We start from the raw sequence: 25,585 nt of genomic DNA, 5'->3' as shown, positions 1-25,585 counted from the left end.
AAAATAAATCAAAAACTTGCATTCCTTTTGTGATTTGTTTTAAAACTATGATCACTGTACAATTTGAACAGGCATAAGCAGCAGATACAGTAACATGGAATGATCCATCTTTAAACAGTGCTACAGCAATCAAGTCATTGCCACTATTTTCAGTCACACTTTTGCTTACTCAATAGGGCACAAAGATTACATTAAAATATATCAAGAGGCAATTTTATGTACAGCCCTGCAAGATGGAAGGTCCATGCCAATCTATTTTATACCACAAGTCAAGACTTTTGCAATAGCGGTTCTGCAGCATTCAAGTAGTACTGGTTTGGCTTTTAAAACGCAATCCAAATATGTCAGAATATCCACCATTTTTGTTACTGCAATTTCACTCGAGAAACTCTCATGTTTTCTGTTGTGCTGGGAGCAGAATATTCACACCCAATGCTGAAGGTACCAGGCTCACGAATATATCTCACAAGTTAACGTCACTCAAGAGTTTGCACCTACCTACTTCAGCTGCTGGATCTTTCGATACACCCACGCACTCAAATGAACTTGCACAGTTCTCTTCCACGCAAACTATATATACACAATCCGTGGCCCGAGTTTCACGTTCAGAATTGCCCAAGAAAAATATGTGAAATTAGTCAAGTTTTAAACCCAAACATAAAAATAACTCCACTGCAAGGAAGAATGAATTTCACGTACATCCAACTACTTGTGAGAGATTGCAGGGCAGTCAAATCCATTTGCAAAACAAAACGGTCTGGTTCTTTTTCTCATCTAAAACTCTCACCACATTGGCAAGTCATTTTGTTTAGTCAGCTATTTGAACCAAAAATTACAAGGCTGCAAAGATTTTAACAACAATATAGCTGGGAGAGAAGGCCACAAACTTTTGCTCTTTGGAGCATAGCGATAATCTTTTTTAAACTGAAATCTGACGCAATCTATTAATGCTTCTGCATATATTTTTCTTCACACAAAGATATGCAAGAACAATTTTTGATTCTCGTGTGCTTAATATTGGATATAACGCACTTATTTTGACATGCTTTTCCTTCACGTTGTAAGAACACAACCTACTTTACAGTCCTTCCATGTATAGCACTGCATGAAATATAACTATCTACCATAATATTTACAGCAAATATTGTATACAGAGGATGTTAGCCTTTTATTTCCTCTCTGCTCTGCAGTCTACACAGTATCAGTGAGAAAAGAAAGGAAACCTAGGGTCCAGGGAGGGGAGATGGGTCAGGGGACGGGTAGGGAAGAGAAAGGGGAATATTCACCACAGAAAATCAAAGGGTTTCTTCTTTAGCCTTTTAAATAAGTGTTGACCTTCTCCTGGAAGGGAAACCCATCAATTTGGTCCCCATTCTCAGCCTGCCTGGTGACATACCACACATTCCGTGGTTATCTACTGGAGTTATGATTCCCAATTATCTGGAGTGCCACTCCCATGTCTCAATAACATCGGGAAACGAGGTTGCTGTGGGGGCGGAGTGTCTTGACAACAGCGAATATACTGCGGCTCTGAAGTAGACCAGTAGGAAAACCTGGGTCTTCAACTGAGCCACTTCAGATTTTTGCAACTGGCCATGCTAATGCGTGAGGGAAATTTGACTTCAAAAGCCCCCGTATCTGTAAGTGTGACTTGGTAAACAAAATTCTGTTCCAAATATTATTTTTCCCCTACAAGGAGAAAGGGAGAGGAGTATTTTCAATAACACAAACATTGTGACTAGATTTTCCTTCTCCATTAAATCGGCTGTGATGAAAGGGTGTTGTTTGTCCTAACCTTTGCATACACGAGGATTCCACATGTGCAATTTTGATTAATCATGGCCAGAACGCAAGGCATCATCTCTATAAAAATGGTAAAAGCTGACTGAGCTAATCATGCAATTTTGGTAATGACAGAGAAGTACTTCACTGGTGGCAACAATTATTGAACATTGCCAAATAATCCATATTTCAAAGATTTTGCATAATAACTTGCGCAGGTAGAGAATCAAAACATGAAATATCTTGATATATATATATGTCTATTCCACAGGCAATATTTCAAATACCACAGTGATGCACAAAAATGAAATGTTTTTCTGGTAAAATAGTGCACTGCCCGTTAGTGCTATTAGGAATATATATGGCATATTGCTGCCAAGTCATAAAGATACCTTACAGACTACACTTTAAAGTTTTCTATACAAATCAGTGTTTCAGCAGCAAATCACCAAGTTGTCCGAAAAACAAAAACTATGGTGCACAATGTTAAGTTGTAAACGGAAATCATCCTTTTTTTTTAAGCCTTTATCTCCAGGTTTCAGCTCCAGTTTTCAAGCAGTTAGTGTTATTATTACACGTTATTCTTTTAAATTCAAGACACATTGCCATTTCACATTTGGTCACATTAAGATATCCACGTCCCCTTCATGGTCTTCCTCTGCCACCTTCACAGAGAGCACTTCCTCATTCAGAAATAAGCCACTCAGCCTCTCTTTCCTTGCTTGTCGCTGCTCTTTCAGCTGACGCTTCCGCATGGCTTTCTGCTGCAGCTTCCGCTGCTTGGATCGTTTCTGTCAAACAATCGGCAGGGGTTGGGTTGGGTTGGGTTGAGGAAAGGGGAGGAAGAAAAGAAATGAGTTGTCACGCCACACTTTTATTATTTTTTACGTTGTCAGTCGTGTCAGCCCAAAGGGTGTTGGATGGACTGAGTATATCAGTATTGCAAGGATTAGAGATGCAAGTCATAGAATCCCTACAGAGCAGAAGGCCACTCAGCTCATCGAGTCTGCATCAACTTCCCCCAATAGAGTACCTCATCCCAGACCCTTTCCCCACCCAATCTTCATAACCCCACACATTTACCATGCCTACTCCAACTAACCTACATATTTTGGGACACTGAGGGGCAGTTCAGCACGGCCAATCCACCTAACCTGCACATTGAACCAGAGAAAAGTCACGGCACAGAATTAGGCCATTTTGGGCCCATCTTGTCCATGCCAACCCGTGGACACCAAGGTGCCCTTTCCAATCCTGCACCCGGCCCAAAGCCCTGGAGGTGCAGAGCCAGATACTTTTAAAAAGAGATTAGGGTCTCTGCCTCCACCACCAACTCGGACAGTGAATTCCAGACACCCACCATCCTTTCTTTAAAGATACATCTTTGGTCTTTTGTCAAAAGTGTCTTTTGATATTCCATTATTTGACATTAAGGCAATAAAAAGCAGAGCATGATTGATCCAATTTGCAGATCCTTTCACGTCACCAGTAAAATGAATAATCCAATGCAGCTCAGATAACATGCTGCCTTGAACCACTTCTTTCACATTGCAGTACACAACTTTTTTTAAATTCATTCGTGGGACATGGGCATCGCTGGCTGGCCAGCTTCTATTGCCCATCCCTAGCTGCTCTTGGAGGGCAGTTGAGAGTCAACCACATTGCTGTGGCTCTGGAGTCACATGTAGGCCGGACCAGGTAAGGATGGCAGATTTCCTTCCCTAAAAGGACATTAGTGAACCAGATAGGTTTTTCCGACAATCAACAATGGTTTCATGGTCATCAGTAGATTCTTAATTCCAGATATTTTTTATTGAATTCAAATTCCACCATCTGCCGTGGCGGGATTCGAACCCAGGTCCCCAGAACATTAGCTGAGTTCCTGGATTAATATTCTAGCGATAATACCACGAGGCCATCACCTCCCCCTAAACTAATCAGTCCTTCAGATAGCAGACCCATTCATTCTTCTTCAGGAAGAAACTGATAAACAGGTTTGCTTTCCCCATCCAAAAGGAGACCAGGAAGTGCCACTGCTATCTCGGAGTGCAATGTTTTGTCGTGACACTGGCATATGTGTTTGCATTTGGTGTCAAAAGAAGCAGATGCTGATTCAGATTTTTGAGGCAACAAATTTCGTCAAATGTTTCCCGATTTAACTTTGTTGCATTATTTGTGCAAACAGAGAAATAACCTGTGGAGACGTTTTCTGACTTGCTCACGTCATCCTTTTAATGCAGCAACAAACTCTTCGCCCCCCCCAGTTTTAAACAACTGTCTCTGATTTAGTGACATTGCAATCCAATTAAAAGATTTCAGAATGAGCACCAGAATCTCTTGTGATTTGTCCCATTGTACTGTTGTGTGAAAGGCAGTGAAGCATTAAATAATTTCGGTCAGAACTGAGTGCCAGAAACTGCACATTAGCCTGGTGTCGAAAGACACATTGTACGTTACATCCAGCACCAGCTAAAATCAGAAACACTCATGACTCAAGAAAAGCATCTAAACTTGTAAATATGATTGCTTCCGGTGAAGGAACACCTTACCTTTGAGTCTCTTATTCTCTCGGCTGCACTCGTGGAGAGGTTACTGTCGCTGTGTGCCCGGCTCATGTTGGCACTTGAAGCTGATGCAGAGTTACAGCCACTGGATCCACTACTGCTGGCCGAGCTCACCAGGCTGCTACTGCTACTGCTGGCCACACTCAAGCCACTGACTCCACAGCCAGTGTAACTACCTCGCCTCCAGCTTTCACGTACAGAGCGCTGGCGGGCCCCATGCTCTTTGATATAATTTCTTACCTAAACAGGATACAAGGCATTAATTGGAGCAGGTCGCAAACACTTCCCGCCATGACCATGCACAGAACTTGCATCTCCTTTAACAACCTGCTGTGGCTTCTAAAAAGGCAATTAGCTTGACATGCTAAAACAATACAGGTGTAATTTTAAACAGCAGTGGCACACTCTTAAATTGATTGCTTTTTAAAATTACATTGCAACTGTTTTACTTAAAAAAAACTCCAAAATAAAAAAACCTTCAATAAAGATTTTGGTGAAACACCAATCACAAGTTGGTTAGTTTTTTTAAATTAGTGCCACAAGTAAGGTTTACACTAACACTGCAATGCAGTTACTGTGAAAATCCCTTGATCGCTACACTCCGGCACCTGTTCGGGTACACCGAGGGAGAATTTAGCACGGCCAATGCACCTAACCAGCACGTCTTTCTGACTGTGGGAAGAAACCGGAGCATCTGGAGGAAACCCACGCAAACACGGGGAGAACGTGCAAACTCCAGACAGTGACCCAAGCCGAGAATCGAACCCGGGTCCCCTGGTGCTGTAAGGCAGCAGTGCCAACCACGATGCCACCGTGCCGCCTGTACAACTGACACCAATCAGGGCAGACAAGGTTCAGTTCCAGTTCAGAACCAGAAACCAGATCATTTTGGGTTCCTTTCTGCAACCATCACCCCCCCCCCCCCGCCCCCCCACACAACTGCCCACCACCCTGTCCATCCCCTTCAAGCTCCCACCAGGGAAGGAATGTAAGATTTGCTCCCCCAACTTTAATAAAGACAGGATTCTGAATCACCAGCTGACATAGGCAGAGCGTCATCTTGCACCCAAGAAAATCCTCTTAAAGAACAAAAACTGCTCGAGTCTTTAAACAAACATTAACCTTAGTGCATGCACAACCATAGCAACAACCCAATGTACCAACGCATTCTCCTGAAAGCACAATACAAGCAAAATGTTCAAAGCTTCCTGACTCATATGCTGCAAACCGTAATTTGAGAACAGATAACTTCATTCTGTGCAATGTGTGCCTTCTAACACCATATCCAAACTACTTGTAAGTGCATGTGTTGCTGAACTATGTTTCAAAGGGAATTTTAAAATATGTTGATAAAGGTCTATGCAGAATTTAAGGGGAGAGATACAAAAGGGTCCAGAGGGGCAATTTTTTCAAAGGGTGGCGAGTGTCTGGAACAAGCTGCCAGAGGCAGTAGTAGAGCCAGGTACAATTTTGTCTTTTAAAAAGCATGGGTAAGATGTGCATAGAGGGATACGGGCCAAATGCAGGCAATTGGGACGAGTTTAATGGTAAAAACTGGGTAGCATGGACAAGTTGGGCCGAAGGGCCTGTTTTCATGCTGTAAACCTCGATGACTCCATTACTCTACTGTCATTGTCCAAGGTGCTATAAGGCCCGAAAGATAGACTTTGGTCTTTTATCCTTTAGCATTGCCTATGTACCTAAGCAACATTGTCTGTTGCAACCCAGTAACGTCAGGAGCAACAGTAGTATGATGCTAGGTGACCAATGATATCGTTCTGGATTGGGCAGTACGTCACTGAGACTCAGGTCATTAACAGTGTTTTTTTTCTGTTTCAGTTTGAAATGAAAATTGGTTTCAAGTTTATTTATTAGTGTCACAAGTAGGTTTACTTTAACACTGAAGTTACTGTGAAAATCCCCTTGTCGCCACACACTGAGGGAGAATTTAGCATGGCCAATACACCTAACCAGCACGTCTTTTGTACTGTGGAAGGAAACCGGAGCACCCGGAGGAAACCCACGCAGACACTGGGAGAGCCTGCAGACTCCACACAGACAGTGACCCAAGCCGGAAATCGAACCTGGGTTCCTGGCGCGGTGAGGCAGCAGTGCTAACCACCGTGCCGCCCAGGTATACTCTCAAGACACAAGACTAACCACAAATTTTCAAAGGTTTTTTCAAAAATTAATGTCAAAATTAGATTATGGCAGCTGCATAATCACTCATATTGCTGTTTTTTTGGAACTAGGTTTAGGATAACTGAATGCAATGACGTACTAAAATGTACAATTTGCGTTCACTTGCTAACAAAGATTAATTCCAAGAAGCGGATCACAAGCGCCTAAAACTTAAATTTAAGTTATAAAATTGATGCAACTGTCAGAAAACAAGAAGACATGCATCAAATACAAGCAAGTTGCCATCTTTATACAGAAGTAAAAAAAACTTGATCAATACAATATTAAATCTCACATACAGGGATATATATTTATTATGGCTTTCATCACATACAGTTAAATTTGATCTCGAGGTTTACCTGCTTTAGCTTTTCATCTGTCAAACAATTCAGCTCAATTATAAATTCACTGTCTGTAGGCGAAATCTGAGCATTTGGATCAATAATTTTAATAATGTCCAGCTGCTCCCGTAGACCCATTTCTGTACTGACTTTACGACTCAGGTACTCAATATATTCAACCTGAAACAAGTAGAAACGATAAGCAGGTAAACATTTAGTCATCTGCAAGTAACAGAAATTGTTCAATACACATTCAATTTACACTCAGTTATGGAGCGGCAACTTTCATGTTTATGATCGACTTTCCTTTCTTTGTAATCATCAAGCTTGTGAATTTTAAATCAGTTCTGGGAATGGGCTAATATATGAATACAACATTGATTAGTTTTACAACCAGTGCTAGACCAGTGCCCCAGATAATAAAAATGGGCAACGACTTCATCCATGATTTGAAGTCACTAAACAGATTTCCAGTTCTTCGCTTAGCGATAGATTTGGTGCAACATTTTAATTAGTTAAAAGCTATCGAGACATGCTTGAGCTGCCGTGATTAGCAACTAAACTCTACCCCATAAACATATAACACGGTGGGCAGCATGGTGGCACAGTGGTTAGTAGTGCTACCTCATAGCACCAGGGACCCGGGTTCAATTCCGGCCTCGGGTCACTGTCCGTGTGGAGTTTGCACTTTCACCCCGTGTCTGCGTGGGTTTCCTCCGAGTGCTCCAGTTTCCTCCCACAGTCCAAAGATGTGCGGGTTAGGTTGATTGGCCATGCTGAATTGACACTTGTGTTGGGGGAGTAGCAGAGCAAATGTGTGTCAGGTTATGGCAACAGGGCCTGGATGGGATTGTGGTTGGTGACGGTCTGATGAGCCGAATGGCCTCCTTCGGTAAGGATTCTATGTCTATGTAACAAAATATTTCTACACAACAAAAGTGAAATTTAAAAAGGAGTTAAATAATACTGCAATCAGCTCAATATTCTAGTTTGCTTAGCTTCTTCTATTATATGGTTCAGCCTAAGGGCAGGGCGAGTTGTTGGTGGGAGAAAAGAGAAGGCAAATCAAATGATTGGGATATGTAGGCCTCGGAATTGGTTTGTGCCAGCCTCTGAATTATGTTTGCTTTATAATCTTGGGACTCATTCCCACAAGACAAGTGAATAGCAGTTGCCCCCTGGGCTCTTTCATGAAGAAATGATTTCCAGAGTCTTTCATGGTCTCAGGACTTCCTAAAAGGTTTACAGTGTGACGATACTGTGCCTTTAAGAAATGCATTTGTGTCATGTTTCTTGAAGGAAATAGTTTAAACTTGAGCTTTGATTACGGTGCCGCTTTGGTCTGTTCTAGGCAGCCCACCTGCTCAGAATGCAGAAGAATAATTGTTCCTAATTATTGGGGTGTTTGTTTTAATCTGAGTTAATGCAGATTTAATGCCCTGGGGTTTCAGAGTAGAGGCTTGATTCAGTTAATTGACAAGTGCATGTCATGTGCTAATGGGAGGAGCTGAGTTTACTGAGGAAAATAGCAGGCAGTTTGTGTTTGGATTTGCAAAGAGCAGCAACTGTTTTCTCTCTCTCTGATTGAAGTCTGGGATCTGCTCGAAAATGGGTCTCTCTCTCTTCAGAAGTGTGAAAAGGCTTGAAACTGGGAATCCATGTAAGCCAATGTGTTTGTGCTAACTAATTCTGAAGAGGAGTTTAAGGCCATGAGGAATATTGCTTAAATTGGAACTAATAGAGATAGACGAGCAGTTAGGAATTGTTTCTTGTCATGTTTAAGTATTTCAATTGGTAAAAGTTCTAAAATTTACACTAATTATTTTCGCTATAGTTAAACTATACTGTTAAATAAAGTTTGTTTTAATTAAAGCTTCCTAGTGGTTCAATAGAATCACACCTTGAGTGAAACACCTTATCCTGACACTAAATCAAAAATAGCTGGGGTCTAGTCGAACATTATAACCTTGGAGTTTCTGATCTGGTCCCAAACACAGCCAATGGAGTACTGTAGGGGGCAGCAGCATGATGTAGTGCCCACCCCCTCCCACACCGCCAGCACCTCCCCGTTCCCATTTTTAAAAACTTGTTGTAAACCTTGTTGACGTGACTGGAAATTCCAAAGTGAGGTGAGGGACAATACAGCAGGGAAGACTTGTACTTAGATGTTAATCTATTTAAATGAGGTTCTCCATGTTCCTGGGGGGGGGGGAACCTCGTTACGTCAATGGTGTGGGGGGGGGGGGGGGCAGGGACAATCAGACCTCGTTTTTTTTAATCTTAAGGGATTTTGCGCTCATGTTGCCACTTGCACCGTGAAACCCTGACCAATGTGTGTTTTTTTTAAGTTATGGAATAAGCTGCTGGCCAGGGCACTGGGAGAACCTGCTTGCTCTTGAAACTGCTGCAACTTCCAGACTTAAATTGCTTATTTATTTTAATGCAACTAAAGCCCACTTCAACAAGGGTTGAAATCCACGATTTCCTAACACTCTAAGAAACCACCCAATTAGTTTAGTAAAAGTGCGCAGCAGCCATATTTTGAACAGAAAATGCTGGAAAATCTCAGCAGGTCTGGCAGCATCTGTAAGGAGAGAAAAGAGCTGACATTTCGAGTCCAGATGACCCTTTGTTGAAGCTTTGTCGTGCTTTGACAAAGGGTCATCTGGACTCGAAACGTCAGCTCTTTTCTCTCCTTACAGATGCTGCCAAAATTTTCCAACCTTTTCTCTTTTGGTTTCAGGCTCCAGCATCCGCAGTAATTTGCTTTTAGCCATATTTTGAATTCTGTTGATGCGATTTTTAGACAGTAGCCAGCACTTTTCACCATTCAAATGCTAGAATCTGTTTGGGGCTGCATCTGAATCTGTTCTTAGCTTCAATGCTAGAATTTTTACTGCAAGTAATCTTTCTTGCCAGGGCCACTATTGTTTCCCCATGAGCAACAAACCTTACAAATACAATTTAGTTGCAGACTAGTCGTGATATTGATTCTGCACACTCAATTTAAAAACACTGAACTGAAACCTTCCAAGACATTGTATTAATTGATCAATTTTTAAATTATAAAAACAGAGGTAGTGAAGTTAGAAATGCATTAGTCTACTAAAGAATCTAGCTGGTCCCAAATGCTGCAAGTCAACAATCTAAGATAACTAGATGAAAATTACTGGATAATTTAATTTCGGTACCTTTCTTTTGAAGTTTGAGTAGATAATTCTATTTTTAAATAGAAAATTCATTTTGAATAAACCAAGATGCACTGAAAAATTTCCACTCAACAACGTTATATTTAAGTAGATAAACTGAGCAGGTTTGTCAGCATCTGTGGAGAGGAAATTAGTGTCACAAGTAGGCTTACATTAACACTGCAATGAAGTTATTGTGAAAATCCCCTAGTCGCCACGCTCGGCACCTGTTCAGGTACAGAGGGAGAATTTTTAAAAAATTATTTGCGGATGTAGGTTGTGTGTAGGTTAGAGGGATGAGCGGGTAAATGTTTAGGGATATGGGGGTAGGGCCTGGGAGGGATTGTGGTCGGTGCAGACCTGATGGGCCGAATGGCCTCCTTCTGCACTGTAGGGTTTCTATGATTTCTATTCTGCCGATATATTTAAAGCACTATAGTCTGCAGTATTTCCTATTCTAAATTGTAGTTTCCCTATTTTGTATAAACTGTGTGCTTCGAAAGGTCCTTGAATGGAAAATTTCCACCGCGTATCTTGATTTATTCAGTGACTTTTGTCCACCAATTCAAATGTAAAGGTACAGGAAGAACTGGTGTTAACAAAATTTAAATTATTCAGTAATTTAAATTAAGTGATTTGAGATTGATGTCAAACTGATGTCAATAAACGAGCACTTGCAACAATAATAACAATATGCTATGTGTAGGTCAGTGATTATGTTATTGGTCTAAAGGGTTACAGTAAAGATGACAAATGGTATGTTGGCCTTCATTGGGTGAGGAACTGAAATAGTGTGTGCAGTTTTGGTGTCCTTACCTGAGGAAGGATGTCCTTGCTATAGAGGGAGTGCAGTGAAGGTTTACCAGGCTTATTCCTGGGACGATAGTCTCTCTTCATATGACAAACCTAAGTCGGTTAGGATTATATTCACTGGAGTTCAGAAGAGTGAGGGGGAAAATCGCAGAAAAACTTATAAAATTCTAACAGGGTAGATTCAAAAAGAACGTTCCCAATGATGGGGGAGTCTAGAACTGGGGGTCATAGTTTGAGGATAAGGGGTAAACCTTTTAGAACTGAGGTGAGAAGAGGTTTCTTCACCCAGAAAGCGGTGAATACGTGGAATTCACTACCACAGAATGTAGTTGAGGCCAAAACCTTGTGTGATTTCAAGAAGAAATTAGATATAGCTCTTGAGGCTGAAGTAGTCAACCTGAGAACATAACATACTTAGTTAGAAACCACATTAAGAGTGCTTGTTTTGTTCAGGTCTTTTGCAAACCACGGTGGCAGAGTGGTTAGCACTGCTGCCTCACAGCGCCAGGGTTCGATTCCTGGCTTGGGTCACTGTCTGTGTGGAGTTTGCATGTTCTCCCCGTGTCTGCGTGGGTTTCCTCCCAGAGTCTGAAAGACATGCTGGTTAGGTGCATTGACCTGAACAGGCGTGGCGTGGTGACTAGGGGAATTTCACAGTAACTTCATTGCAGTGTTAATTTAAGCCTTACTTGTGACTAATAAATCCGTTTTAAAGAGGTGAAATCATGTGGTGTCTGTTGGTTAAAAAAAGGTGCTCAGGTTTCTTTTTAAATGCTAACCATGAGGTGTATGAGCAAAAGTAGGCCATTCAGTCCATCAGGTCTTCTCCACAGTCCCCACAGGATAGTAATAATGTACAGCTGATTTAATCTCGCATAGAAATGAGTAATCCCTGCACTAAACAGTAAACTTCAAAAGGGAAGTCAACAACCACCCTTCCACATACCTGCTCATCATTAGACATTGCACTCCAAGGAAGTTCATCCAAACTTCTGTGCTGTTTACTCCTCCGCTTTACAACAGGGCAAGGAGAACTTGGAATGCTGGGAACCACATCAGACAAGACGTCACTTCCACTTGCAAAATCACTGCCAGGCAGCTTGGAAACACAAAACGTTCAGACTAAATTAATACAAGATAATTACATCGCACTAACACACAGAAACCTGGGGTCAGGACTGCATGCACTATCAAGAATGGTGCCAGCATTTAGGTTTAACACGTGACGATACTGTCTCTTTCAGAAATGTATTTTAATCATGTTTCTCTGAAGGTTTTTCAAGCAGGTCTAAGCATTTTATTGACACTGTATTGTCTGTAACCAGCGTCCTCTAATTGTTACCGAAGCAATATTGTGGACATCATGTTTATTTTTAATCTGGCTTAATGCAGGTCCTGGGGATTTATGATCCTTTTGGAATTGCTAGCTGGAGCATGATTGACAGGTCAGGTGATGGGGACAGTTTTTTCTCACCAAAAAGTCCAATCTTTTGTTTTGGTTTAGTTGCTAGCTAGAAGCTGGTGGAGGCAGGCAATGTCCCCATCTCTCTCTCTCCAGAGGTTTTTTGGAAAGTTCAAGGATTGGGAAGCCTCAGAGATTTGATTCAATATTCAAAGGACCAATTCACAGCACGTGCTAAAAAGCTGAAAATCCAGCATCACATGAGCATACTTGCTTTTTGTGCCAAGGCTAGGAAGATGTGTATGTTTGTGGGATGTTGTTTGACTTGGAACATCATAGAGAGCTAGCTATGAAGGTTGATACTACTATCATGGCTAATTCTTGTAATTGGTAAAAGTTATGCTGAATCTTATTATATTTTAACTGTGTTCTTAAATAAACTTTGTTTGATAAAAGCTTCCTCGTGGGTCACTTGAATAATATCTGGAGTGAAACACCTTATGCTCACCCAAATGACAAAATCAAGTGTAAAAACTTAGGCCAACTTCATAAAACACCTTGGAGTTTCTGGCCTTGGTCTTAACAATGCACTTCGTCTAGGAAGCAATAATCAGCTCAACTAATGGTAAAATTATAGTTGGATTACTCATAGCAGATGGCACATAGGGTCAAAAGAGCAATTTTTGAGGCAATCCAACTTTTTAGATCAACAAGGGTAAGCTTCTTAGGCAATTTATAGGAACATGCTCAATAAATGATGCCAGAGTGACTGGCGTGTGATCGTTTTCCATATCCAGAGTGGGTGACACAGTGGTTAGCACTGCCGCCTCACAGCACCAGGGACCAGAGTTCAATTCCAGGCTCGGGTCACTGTCTGTGCGAAGCTTGCATGTTCTCTCCGTGTCTGTGTGGGTTTCCTCCACGTGCTCCGGTTTCCTCCTACAGTCCAGAAGATGTGCTGGTTAGATGCATTGGCTGTGCTAAATTCTCTGTGTACCCGAACAGGTGCCAGAGTGTGGGGATTTTCACAGTAACTTCATTGAAGTGCTAATGTCAGCCTACTTGTGACACTAATAAATAAACTGAACTAAACTAATAGGCCTTTACTTTATAAAATGCAATATGGATGATATTCCCATGTTATTCCTCTCCTCCTCCTCCCCCCACCATCCATCTTTTGAAGTTATTGAGTCCTCACTGGGTCACAATATTGCACTAACTCATTTACTGAATCAACATATTCCATGCTCTGATAATCATGTAAAACCATCTCTACTGACCTCCCCATAGTGGCATACATTCTAAGTTTTAGCCACTCTCAATTACTGGTTTGCCAGAAATGGAACATATTCTTACACTGCTGACTCCCTCAAAACCAAAAATAAACTTCCAGAAGACCTCTCTTCACCGCCTTTATGAAAAATAATCAATTTTTCAAGCCGTTCTTCATAATTTCTTGCTATCACTCCTTGCTTAATCTTTTCTGTAGCTGCAAAATATTCAGAAACTGTATTGCTGTGCACCGGTCGAAAGGATGGTAAAGTATGGCACAGTGGTTAGCACTGCTCCCTCACAGTGCCAGGGACCAGAGTTCGATTCCTGGCTTGGGTCACTGTCTGTACAGAGTCCGCATGTTCTCCCCTTGTCTGCGTGGGTTTCCTCCGAGTGCTCAGGTTTCCTCCCACAGTCCAAAGATGTGCTGATTAGGTGTATTGGCCATGCTAAATTCTCCCTCAGTGTACCCGAACAGGTGCCAGAGTGTGGCGACTAAGTGACTTTCACAGTAACTTCATTGCAATGTTAATGTAAGCCTAAATGTGACACTAATAATTTTTTTAAAAAATGGATTGAACAGCAACAATTAAAAGGGCACTAAATATACATTTGAAAACTTCTGGTCAATTCTTTCAAGGAGCACAGCTGCAATCAGCCTAAAGGGCACCCTCCGTACCGTACAAAGATTTAATTCCACAGTCGCAGGCAAGAGAAACTACTTCAGCTCACCTGCCATTCAAACTCGCTGTCTGACCAATCCCAATAGGTACTAATTGATGATGATACGTCGCTACAAACACTACCCTCTGGAAAGAGATCGAAGGATGCATTCTGAGTGAATTCCTGATCGTCCAACAAGGAATAGCAGTCCTCCTGATCACCACATGAAACAGATGAAAAGAGTTCCTCACTGCATTCCGAGCTCGCTACACTTGTCCCACAGGAAGTCAAGTTCCATCTGTGTTTGAACAGAAAAATGCTTTGATTCCTCAAATTATTGGTGCTGCCGTCATTACCACTCAATTTTAAAATAAAAATATAAATTAGTTTGCATGAAAACAGAAAACGCTGGAAAATCTCAGTAGGTCTGAGACCTACTGAGATCTCAGTAGGTCTCAGCATCTGCAGAGAGAGAATAAAAGAATAGAGATTTTTATAAATGACTTGGAGGAGGGGGCTGAAGGGTGGATCAGTAAATTTGCAGATGACACCAAGATTGGTGGAGTAGTGGATGAGGTGGAGGGCTGTTGTAGGCTGCAAAGAGACATTGATAGGATGCAGAGCTGGGCCGAAAAATGGCAGATGGAGTTTAACCCTGATAAGTGTGAGGTGATTCATTTTGGTAGGACAAATTTGAATGCGGATTACAGGGTCAAAGGTAGGGTTCTGAGGAATGTGGAGGAATAGAGAGATCTTGGGGTTCATATCCACAGATCTCTGAAGGTTGCCACTCAAGTGGATAGAGCCGTGAAGAAGGCCTATACTGTGTTTGCGTTTATTAACAGGGGGTTTGAGTTTAAGAGCCGTGGGGTTATGCTGCAACTGTACAGGACCTTGGTGAGACCACATTTGGAATATTGCGTGCAGTTCTGGTCACCTCACTATAAGAAGGATGTGGAAACACTGGAAAGAGTGCAAAGGAGATTTACCAGGATGCTGCCTGGTTTGGAGGGTAGGTCTTATGAGGAAAGGTTGAGGGAGTTAGGGCTTTTCTCTTAGAGTGGAGGAGGTTGAGAGGCGACTTAATAGAGGTTTATAAGATGATATGGGGGATAGATAGAGTGGATGTTCAGAGACTATTTCCTCGGGTGGATGTAGCTGTTACTAGGGGGCATAACTATAAGGTTCATGGTGGAAGATATGGGAGGGATGTACGAGGTAGGTCCTTTACTCAGAGTAATTGGGGTGTGGAATGGACTGCCTGCTGTGATAGTGGAGTCGGACACTTTAGGAACTTTCAAGTGGTTACTGGATAGGCACATGGAGTACACTAGAATGATGGAGTGGGATAGCTTGATCTGTTTCGGAAAAGGTTCGGCACAACATCGTGGGCCGAAGGGCCTGTACTGTGCTGTACTGTTCTATGTTCTAGAGCCAACATTTTGAGTCTGGATGACCCTTTGTCAGAACTACTCTGACAAAGGGTCATCCAGACTCAAAATGTTGGCTCCATTCTCTCCCCACAGATGCTGTCAGACCTGATGAGATTTTCCAGCATTTTCTGTTTTTGTTTCAGATTCCAGCATCTGCAATATTTTACTTTTATAAAAGTTAGCTTGCGGTTGGTTCGGTCAGGCCTCTGCTGGCAATCCTTACATCCTTAAGGAGGAGACACCAAAGTGAAGATCCAAGCCAGTCATCCCAGGTAGTGGCCATGGAAGCATGGAAAAATATTGGGAATTCCTTCTTGCAGTTACCAAAAAAATAGCTGCTTCCTTACCTTTGGGCAGCACGGTGGCACAGTGGTTAGCACTGCTGCCTCATAGTGCCAAGGACCCGGGTTCAATTCCAGCCTCGGGTGACGATGTGAGGAGTTTGCATGTTCTCCTCATGTCTGCGTTGGGTTTCCTCCGGATGCTCCGGTTTCCCACCCCCCAGTCCAAAGATGTGTGGGTTTGGTTGATTGGCCATGCTAAATTCCCCTGCAGTGTCAGGGAGATTAGCAGGGCAAGTACGTGCGGTTACGGGGGATAGGGCCTGGGTGGGATTATTGTTGGTGCAGATTCGATGGGCTGAATGGCCTCCTTGTGCACCTTATTCTGTGATCATTCAAGCCAATTGTGAACTCTTTGGATCCAGAGGCCACTGCTAAGACACCCTCCTCCAAAAATGAAACAAAGGTCAAAATATAAAATCAATGGCTGCTCCCAGCCTGTGTGCTTGTTGCATGGATCTAGTCAGACCTATTGATGCAGACAACATCGGACAGCAAGGTGGACGAGTCTCCAGTGAAAGGAAACTTTCCATCAGCTGATCACACCACATCACCATTTTGCACCACCTACAAGTTAACTGACACAGTAAATGGCACAGATGGGAACAGAAATCTGCAAAAGGATCATGATAAAATGTGAGTGAGTGGGCAAAACTGTGGCAGATGGTGTCAGACGTGGGAGGTCATCCATTAACTTCGAGCTTGCAAGAAAGGACACTGAATTGGCAACCATGATGAATATTGTTGGAAAATGGGGGCCTCCTGTTAAACTGCACCCCACCAAAGCTAATACAAAAAATTCCTGGAGAACCTTGCAGTCTGATGCATGTAAAATTTGGTTGTCAGGACACAATACACTGAACTATAAATAGATGGATTCAAGGAATGTGATTCTCAAAAGGCCAATAAAATCCTTGAGAACAAGACATAGAAAGGTCACAGTCTAAAGTTGTTGAGCGCAATGTTTCTCCTCCATCTTAACCCTTTTTTTATATCTGATATATTTTTGTCCGAATGCAAAAACACTTCTTCCCCCTCTCCCGTCCCCTTGCACTGGTCAACTATCTCTTGTTCTCAGGATTGCCACACTTCAAAAACTTTAAACTTAAATTTTAAAACTTTTGTCTCAATTGCTTCCAATTACAGTACAACTAGAACAGATTTTCCCTCTTTCGCAGTTCTCATGAAGAACCAAACAGACTCAAAATGTCAACTGTTTTTTCTCCATACAGATGCTACCAGACCTGTTGAGTTCCTCCAGCATTCTCTGTTTGTTTCAGATTCCAGCATTCAGAGTAGTTTGCTTATTTTAGATCAACGGGAAAGCAGCTTTAATTCAAGAGTACAAGGCAGCAAGGGGAAACTTAAACCAAGTTAAAATGTCACGTTGAATATGTATTCAAGGGTCATAAATAATTTTAGTAAGAAGTCTCACAACACCAGATTAAAGTCCAACAGGTTTATTTGGCAGCACTAGCTTTTGGAGTCTCAGGCTCCATCAGGTGAATGAGGACTTGTGTTCACAAACAGGTCATATACAGACACAAACTCAATTTACAAGATAATGTTTGGAATGCGAGTCTTTACAGGTAATCAAGTCTTAAAGGTACAGACAACGTGAGTGGAGGGCCAAGCACAGGTTAAAGAGATGTATATTGTCTCCAGCCAGGACAGTTAGTGTCCTGGCTGGAGACAAGGCAATACACATCTCTTTAACCTGTGCTTGGCCCTCTCTCCACTCACATTGTCTGTACCTTTAAGACTTGATTACCTGTAAAGACTCGCATTCCAACCATTATCTTGTAAATTGAGTTTGTGTCTTTATATGCCCTGTTTGTGAACACGTCTCCCACTCACCTGATGAAGGAGCAGCGCTCCGAAAGCTTGTGGCTTGTGCTACCAAATAAACCTGTTGGACTTTACACTGGTGTTGTGAGACTTCTTACTGTGCTTACCCCAGTCCAACGCCGGCATCTCCACATCATGAATAATTTCTCAGGAAATAAATTGTGAAAGGCAACCAGAGACAGCTACTCAATGCATTAAAAAAAAACTCCACTTTATAAAAACATTTTTAGTCTCATTAAAAGTTCAGCTAGTCAGTTTCTGCAGATATTAAATAGAGATCACTTGTCTCCTCTGTAGGGGGAAATGTACTGCACAAGGGAAGTTTCAGTCGATATGAGCATCACAAATAGCTCACAACAATTTATCTGAACATACACTATGGACCATCACTGGTGCAATAAAACCACTGCAATTGTGGGTGAAGGGAATACCCCCACGGTTGGCTTGGTAGTACCCACCTGTTGGTGTGGAGCCTGCGCAATGGGTCAGTTCTGTGGCATGACGAAAGCTGGCAACCAAAATCACTAATGTCAAGACTGGCGACATCACTCGTGTGCCCCCTTTGTGGTAACAAGGGGAATGGTTCATCGGGTGCCAGGAACTTGCCATATAAATCATCTGACATTATTCATACAGGTATAAACCTATCAAAAAAAAACAGGATGATTTAATACATTGCATTGATACTGGAACTGATGTGCAGCCTCGAGGGTGTTGGCATTAACTCCAATAACATTTGTCACTTTACAACAAAAGACTGCGGGAAAATCCCACAACCTTGTTTCCACTGATTTCTTTCCCATGATGATTAAACTATATCCTATGCATTAATTTCACAGGAAGCTGCTGACGTGTAATTTTACGACATTGGAAAAGTGCTCAAGCTTGCTTATAGGAACTAAGAAGTGACTGGTTGTTGACTGGCTAAGACCACAATGCAGTATTAAGGGAGGGCTGCACTGTCGGAGATGTCAACTTTCAGACAGAACGTTATTTTTTTAAAAAATCAGTCTTGGGACCTGGGCGTCGCTGGCTGGCCAGCATTTATTGCCCATCCCCAAGTTGTCCTTGGACAGCAGTTGAGAATCAACCACATTGCTGTAGCTCTGGAGTCACATGTGGCTCGCACTGCTGCCTCACAGTGCCAGGCACCCAGGTTCGATTCCCGGCTTGGGTCACTGTCTGTGTGGAGTTTGCACATTCTCCCCAGGTCTGCGTGGGTTTCCTCCCACAGTCCAAAGATGTGCATGTTAGGTGAATTGGTCATGATAAATTCTCCCTCAGTGTACCCGAACAGGCTCCGGACTGTGGCGACTAGGAGATTTTCACACTAACTTCATTGCAGTGTGAATGTTAGCTTACTTGTGACTAATAAACTTTAGCATGTAGGCCAGACCTGGTAAGGACGGCAGATTTCCTTCCCTAAAGGACATTAGTGAACCAGCTGGGTTTTTCTGACAATCATAGAAACCCTACAGTGCAGAAAGAGGCCATTCGGCCCATTGAGTCTGCACCGACCACAATCCCACCCAGGCCCTACCCCCATATCCCTATATATTTTACCCGCTAATCCCTCTAACCTACGCATCTCAGGTCACTAAGGGGCAATTTTTAGCATGGCCAATCAACCTAACCCGCACATCTTTGGACTGTGGGAGGAAACCGGAGCACCCGGAGGAAACCCGCGCAGACACGAGGAGAATGTGCAAAGCCCACACAGACAGTGACCCAAGCCGGGAATTGAACTCCGGTCCCTGGAGCTGTGAAGCAGCAGTGCTAACCACTGTGCTACCGTGCCACCCAATTGACAATGGTTTCACGGTCATCAGTAGATTCTTAATTCTAAATATATTTTATTGAAACCAAATTCCACCATTTGCCATGGTGGGATTCGAATCTGAGTCCCTAGATTAGCCGAGTTTCTGGATTAATAATCTAGCGATAATACTTGACCATCACCTTTCCATATTGTCTATTCGCTGGATATTAAATATCCATTACTACATTAAAGAACCAGCAGTAACAAGAGGAAACTATTTGAAATGCAGCGAGTTATAACAGATTAACAATGCTGGGCACATTGGAATTTGGCGACAGGATGGGAAGATGAAGATCAGTCACAATCTCGCTGAATGGCAAAGACAGTTCGCCCTGGGGCGGGATGTTCTTTCGGGGAGTTGGTGCAGACTCCATGGGCCAATTGGCCACCTTCTGCACTGTAGGGATTCTATGGAACTAATTATGTTTTTATGAAGTGAGAATGATGGAAGAGACAGGTACAGCAGGGCAGTAATGACGTGAAGCAAGAGGAAAATGCTGGCATTAGGATAGGGAGAATAGGTGTTCTTTTGACAAGTTCTGATGGCTGATGGTGGGCGAAGGGGTGGGGGAGTTGTGAATGTGAGATCAGCAGAGAGAAGACTGGGAATCAATGATATCAGAGAGCCCCTTGGCTGGCAGGAGCAGCTCTGAAGTGAAACGGGTTCAGAACAGTGTCTGCTGGCAACTCAATTCACAATCACCGAGCACCAAACGCACAAGATGATAGTGACCAGCCAGATGTGTTGAACCTTGGAAATGACACAACTGTAACTGACTGGGCACATGAATGTAGCTGCTCGCAAAGTACCTCAAGATGAGGGAGGCCATGCAACATAGAATCCCTACAGTACAGAAAGAGGTCATTGGGTCCATCGAGTCTGTACCAACCACAATTCCACTCAGGCCCTATTCGCGTAACCCTCATTTACCCTGCTAATCCCCCTGACATTAGGGCCAATTTAGCATGGCCAATCCACCTAACCCGCACATCTTTGGACTGTGGGAGGAAACCGGAGCACCCGGAGGAAACCCACGCAGACACGGGGAGAACGTGCAGACTCCACACGGACAGTGACCCGAGGCTGGAATTGAACCCGGGTCCTGGTGCTGTGAGGGAGCAGTGCTAAACACTGTGCCACCCACAGTGGAACTCGGAGAGACTGTGGCGTAGTGGTACTGTCACTGGACTAGCAACTAGAGGGCAAAGCTAATGCTCAGGTGGTATGGGTTCAAATCACATGGCAGCTGGTGGAATTTAAGTTCCATTCATAAAATCTGGAATTGAGAGCCAGTCTCAGTAATGCTGGCCATGGGAACTGATGTCCTGTAGGTTTAGGGAAGAAAATCTGCCTACTTGTGGCTCCAGACCCCACAGCAGTGCAGTTGACACATCCCTCCCCCCTGAAATGGCCAAGCAAGCCACTCAATACAAGGGCAATTAGGGACAGGCACCAAATGCTGGCCTTGCCAGCGACACCCACATCCCATGCAATAATTTTTTAAAAAGCTCATATAGGAGCATGAATGCACAGTTATCCTGCCCAAACAAATCCATCGCGACCAACATTCCTTCGAGCCTTTTTACGAGTGTGTGGCCAATTTTGTTTAAGGTCCCTTGAAATATTTCACATGGCCTTCAGCTTGCAGAGTGGACTTGCAGCAGAGAGGAAACCGCGATTGAAACAAATAATTTTAATTTAGACCATCCTAAGGAGAATCCCAGTCCCATCATTAGTCACATTGTATGAAAGAGTACTTCATGCCATGTGTCCAAAACTGACCTATCAGCAGCATTTCATCAATAGTTCCTTGTCTTAAACTTAGGCTCTTGCTCAAAATTTACTGGTTTGAAATTTACCTTATTGTAGATCATTTAAAATCTGGCAGCTTCCTGATTATCTGCTCCTCTCTCGTAACGCAATCTATGACGCAAGGAATTCGGCACATTAGAAAAGTTGTCTCTGTCATGACCTCTGGACATTACAGAGCAAGTCACAACCAATTCAGCATTTCTGAAGTGTGGACGTGCGATGCAGGAACCGCAGATGACAATCTACGCACAGCAAAATCCCACAAACAGCAACAAGATGCTTTTAAGGTGCTCCCGGCCCCCTCACTCGCTACATCCTCCACTCATTCTCCCTCTCTCCTCAATCTTTCACCTCCGACTCCTGCAATCCCTCACTACCTTCTTCCTTCTCTTGACCTCCCTTCACCCCTCCTCTCAACCTCCCTTGCACCCTTCCTTCTCTTCATCCTCTCCATCCCCATGCTTTCACCCAGAAGGAGCAGAAGTTGGCCTTTCAGCCCATCAAGTCTTCTCCATGATTCAATGAGATCATGACTTATCTGATGTGATAATCCTCAACTCCACTTTCCCACCTTATTCCTTACAACCCTTGATTCCCTTACTGTCAATCTCAGCCTTGACCATACTTAAATGACAGTAAGAAGTCTCACAACACCAGGTTAAAGTCCAACAGATTTATTTGGTAGCACAAGTCACAAGCTTTCGGAGCACTGCCCCTTCATCAGGTGAGTGGGAGTCGTGTTCGCAAACAGGGCATATAAAGACACAAACTCAATTTACAAGATAATGGTTGGAATGCAAGTCTTTACAGGTAATCAAGTCTTGCAAAATCTCACTAATTGTCTCTTTAACCTGTGCTTAACGCTCTCTCCACTCACATTGTCTGTAGCTTTAAGACTTGATTACCTGTAAAGACTCGCATTCCAACCATTATCTTATAAATTGAGTTTGTGTCTTTATATGCCCTGTTTGCGAACACGATTCCCACTCACCTGATGAAGGGGCAGCGCTCTGAAAGCTTGTGGCTTGTGCTACCAAATAAACATGTTGGACTTTAACCTGGTGTTGTGAGACTTCTTACTGTGCTTACCCCAGTCCAACGCCGGCATCGCCACATCATACTTAAATGACCCAACCTCTACAGTAAAGAATTCTACAGATTCACAACCCTCAGAAAAGAAATTCCTTCTTACCTCTGTCCTAAATGGGTGATTCCTTACTCTTGGATTATGCCCTCTGGTCCTAAACTTACCCACAAGGAGAAACAACCTCTCAGCATCTACAGTCAAGCCCCCTGAGAATGCTGTCTCACTCAATAAGGTCAACTCTCATTCTTCTAAACTCCAATGAGTACAGGCCTAACCTACTCAGCCTCTCCTCATGAGAAAAATCCCTCTATACCCAGGATCAACCTAGTGAACCTTCCCTGGACTGTCTCCAATGCCAGTATATCTTTCCTTAGATAAAAGGACCAAAATTGTTCATAGTATTCCAGGTGTGGTTTATCTAGTGTCTTGTATACTTTTAGCAAGACTTCCCTATTTTTATACTCCATTCCCTTTGAAATAAAGGACAACATTCCATTTGTCTGCTGAACTTGCAAGCTGGTTTTTTGTGATTTATGGAGGAGGACCCCAAAATCTCACTGAGCTGCAGTCTTTCTCCATTTAAATAATATCCAGCTCCTTTATTCTTCCTATCAAATAGATAGATATCAAATCTATTTTAGCATCATCCAAAACTTGGCAATAGTACATTCACTTCCCATGTCCAAATCATTAATATATATTGTAAATAATTATGGCCCAGCATTGAGCCCTGCAGCACTTGACTCGTTACAGGTTGCCATCCAGAAAATGCCATGCTTACCCCAACTTACTCTCTTCTAATCGTTAGCCAAACCTCTAACCATGCCAATATACTAACCACGGGCTCTTTTTAAGTAGTTTTTTGTGTGGTACCTTATTGAAAGATTTTTGGAAATTCAAGTACATTACCTCTACTGATTCCCTTTTATCTATTCTGTTTGTTACCACCTCAAAGAATTCTAATCAATTTGTCAGGCATGATTTCCCCTTCAAGAAGCCACATTGACTCTGATTATATTCTGCATTTCTAACTGCTCGGTCATTACATCCTTTACAATGGTCAGTAACATTTTCCCAATGACAGATGTTGAGCTAACTGGCCTAACGTTACCTGTTTGTGTCTCCTTCTCTTTCTGAACAAGTATTACATTGGCAGTTTTCAAATGCTCTGGGACACGTCCAGAATTTAAGGATTTTTGGAAGATTACTACCAGTGTATCCACCATCTCTGTAGTTACTTCCTTTAATATCTTAAGATGCAATACATCAGGTCCAGGGAACTTATCTGCCTTCAGCCCCATTAGTTTCCCTCGTACCTTTTCTCTCGTGATAGTTATTGCACTTATATCCTCTCCCCTCTTGCCTATTGGTTATTTAATATTTTTAGAATGTTATTAGTGTTTTCTGCAGTGAAGACTTAAACATATTTATTTAATCCTCTGCCATTCCTGGTTCCCCATTATTATTTCCCCAATCTCATTTGCTAAGTGGCATATGTCCACTTTGGCCTCTCTCCCTTCTTATATATTTAAAGCAGATCTTACTGTCTGTTTTATATTACATGTTAGTTTACCCTCAGTTTATCTTCTCCCTTTGGTCAGCTTTTGTAAACCAATCTGTTGGTTTACCACTAATTTTTGCCACATTGTATGTTTCTCTTTCAGTTTAATATAATCCTTAACTTCCTTAGTTAACTATGTTTGATTTATCCCCACCCTAGAATTCCCTCCCCACCCCCTGCGACTCTCACATCCCCTTGTACCCCCTGCTCCTCCCCAGCTCTCACCCTTCCCTTCTCCGCCACTGCCCTCATCTCATCCATATTCCTCACCTCAGCCTCCCACTCTCCCATCCAACACCTCCCCAACCCTCCCCCGTCCATCTATCACCTACCCAATCCTCCCCCTCCCCCACCCTCCTTCCCCAACACCAGCCCCCACCCCCTCACTTCATCCCTCGCATTTCTCCCACCCCCTTGCTTATTACCCTCTTCCTTGTTCCCCACCTCCCTCTCCTCCTGCTCTCTCAATCCCCTCACCCACTCAGATCACCCACCCTCCACTTGACCTTCGCCCCCTCACTACTCCCTCAAGTAGCTCAAGCTACTCCCCTCAGCAACACGCTCACTTGGTCAAATCTCCCTCCCTCACCTGCCTCCTCCCCACCCCCCACCCCCACCTTCACCTACTCTCTCCATCCTCCCCTTCTCCTCCTCCCTCCAATGCTGCTTACCCTCTTTCTCCATCTTCCCTCCCCCTCTATATATCCTCTCTCTCTATATATATATATATCCTCTCTCTCTCTATATATATATCCTCTGTCTCTTTCTCTCTCTCTATATATATATCCTCTCTCTCTCTTTCTCTCTCTCTATATATATATATCCTCTCTTTCTCTCTCTCTATATATATATCCTCTCTCTCTCTTTCTCTCTCTATATATATATATCCTCTCTCTCTCTATATATCCTCTCTCTCTTTCTCTCTCTCTATATATATATATCCTCTCTCTCTCTATATATCCTCTCTCTCTTTCTCTCTCTCTATATATATATATATATCTCTCTATATATCCTCTCTCTCTTTCTCTCTCTATATATATATCCCCTCTCTCTTTCTCTCTCTCTATATATATATCCTCTCTCTCTATATATCCTCTCTCTCTTTCTCTCTCTCTATATATATATATATCTCTCTATATATCCGCTCTCTCTATATATCCGCTCTCTCTATATATATCGTCTCTTTCTCTTTCTTTATATATCCTCTCTTTCTCTTTCTATCCTCTATCATCTCTCTCCCCTCTCTCTCTATCCTCTATCATCTCTCTCCCCTCTCTCTCTCTCTATCCTCCATCATCTCTCTTCCCCCCCATCATCTCTCTCCCCTCTCTCTCTCTCCTCTATCATCTCTCTCCCTCTCTCTCTCTTTCAATCCTCTATCAGCTCTCTCCCCCTCTCCCTCTCTCCCCCTCTCTCGATCCTCTATCATCTCTCTCCCCTCTCTCTCTATCCTCTCTCTCTCTCTCTCTATCCTCTA

The 25,585-nt window shown here is 42.8% G+C and overlaps 1 protein-coding gene across 1 annotated transcript in view; it reads right to left on the bottom strand.

The window, feature by feature from the left end:
• Positions 1-2,273: 2,273 nt before the first annotated feature.
• Positions 2,274-25,585, bottom strand: part of fam199x (family with sequence similarity 199, X-linked) — a 24,100-nt gene continuing 788 nt past the window's right edge. Inside the window, exons 2-8 of the mRNA XM_078211762.1 lie at positions 21,508-21,571; positions 18,287-18,472; positions 14,276-14,504; positions 11,816-11,968; positions 6,887-7,048; positions 4,332-4,586; positions 2,274-2,573 (exon numbers count right to left, since the gene is read on the bottom strand). Of these exons, the coding sequence (XP_078067888.1) occupies positions 2,403-2,573; positions 4,332-4,586; positions 6,887-7,048; positions 11,816-11,968; positions 14,276-14,504; positions 18,287-18,453 (1,137 nt within the window). The 5' untranslated portion in view covers positions 18,454-18,472; positions 21,508-21,571 and the 3' untranslated portion in view covers positions 2,274-2,402. The remainder of the gene's footprint in view (positions 2,574-4,331; positions 4,587-6,886; positions 7,049-11,815; positions 11,969-14,275; positions 14,505-18,286; positions 18,473-21,507; positions 21,572-25,585) is intronic.

Source organism: Mustelus asterias, chromosome 4, assembly GCF_964213995.1.
Source record: "Mustelus asterias chromosome 4, sMusAst1.hap1.1, whole genome shotgun sequence".
NCBI lineage: Eukaryota > Metazoa > Chordata > Chondrichthyes > Carcharhiniformes > Triakidae > Mustelus > Mustelus asterias.
Note: the sequence above shows the minus strand (reverse complement) of the source record. Positions and strands in the feature narration are given on the sequence as shown.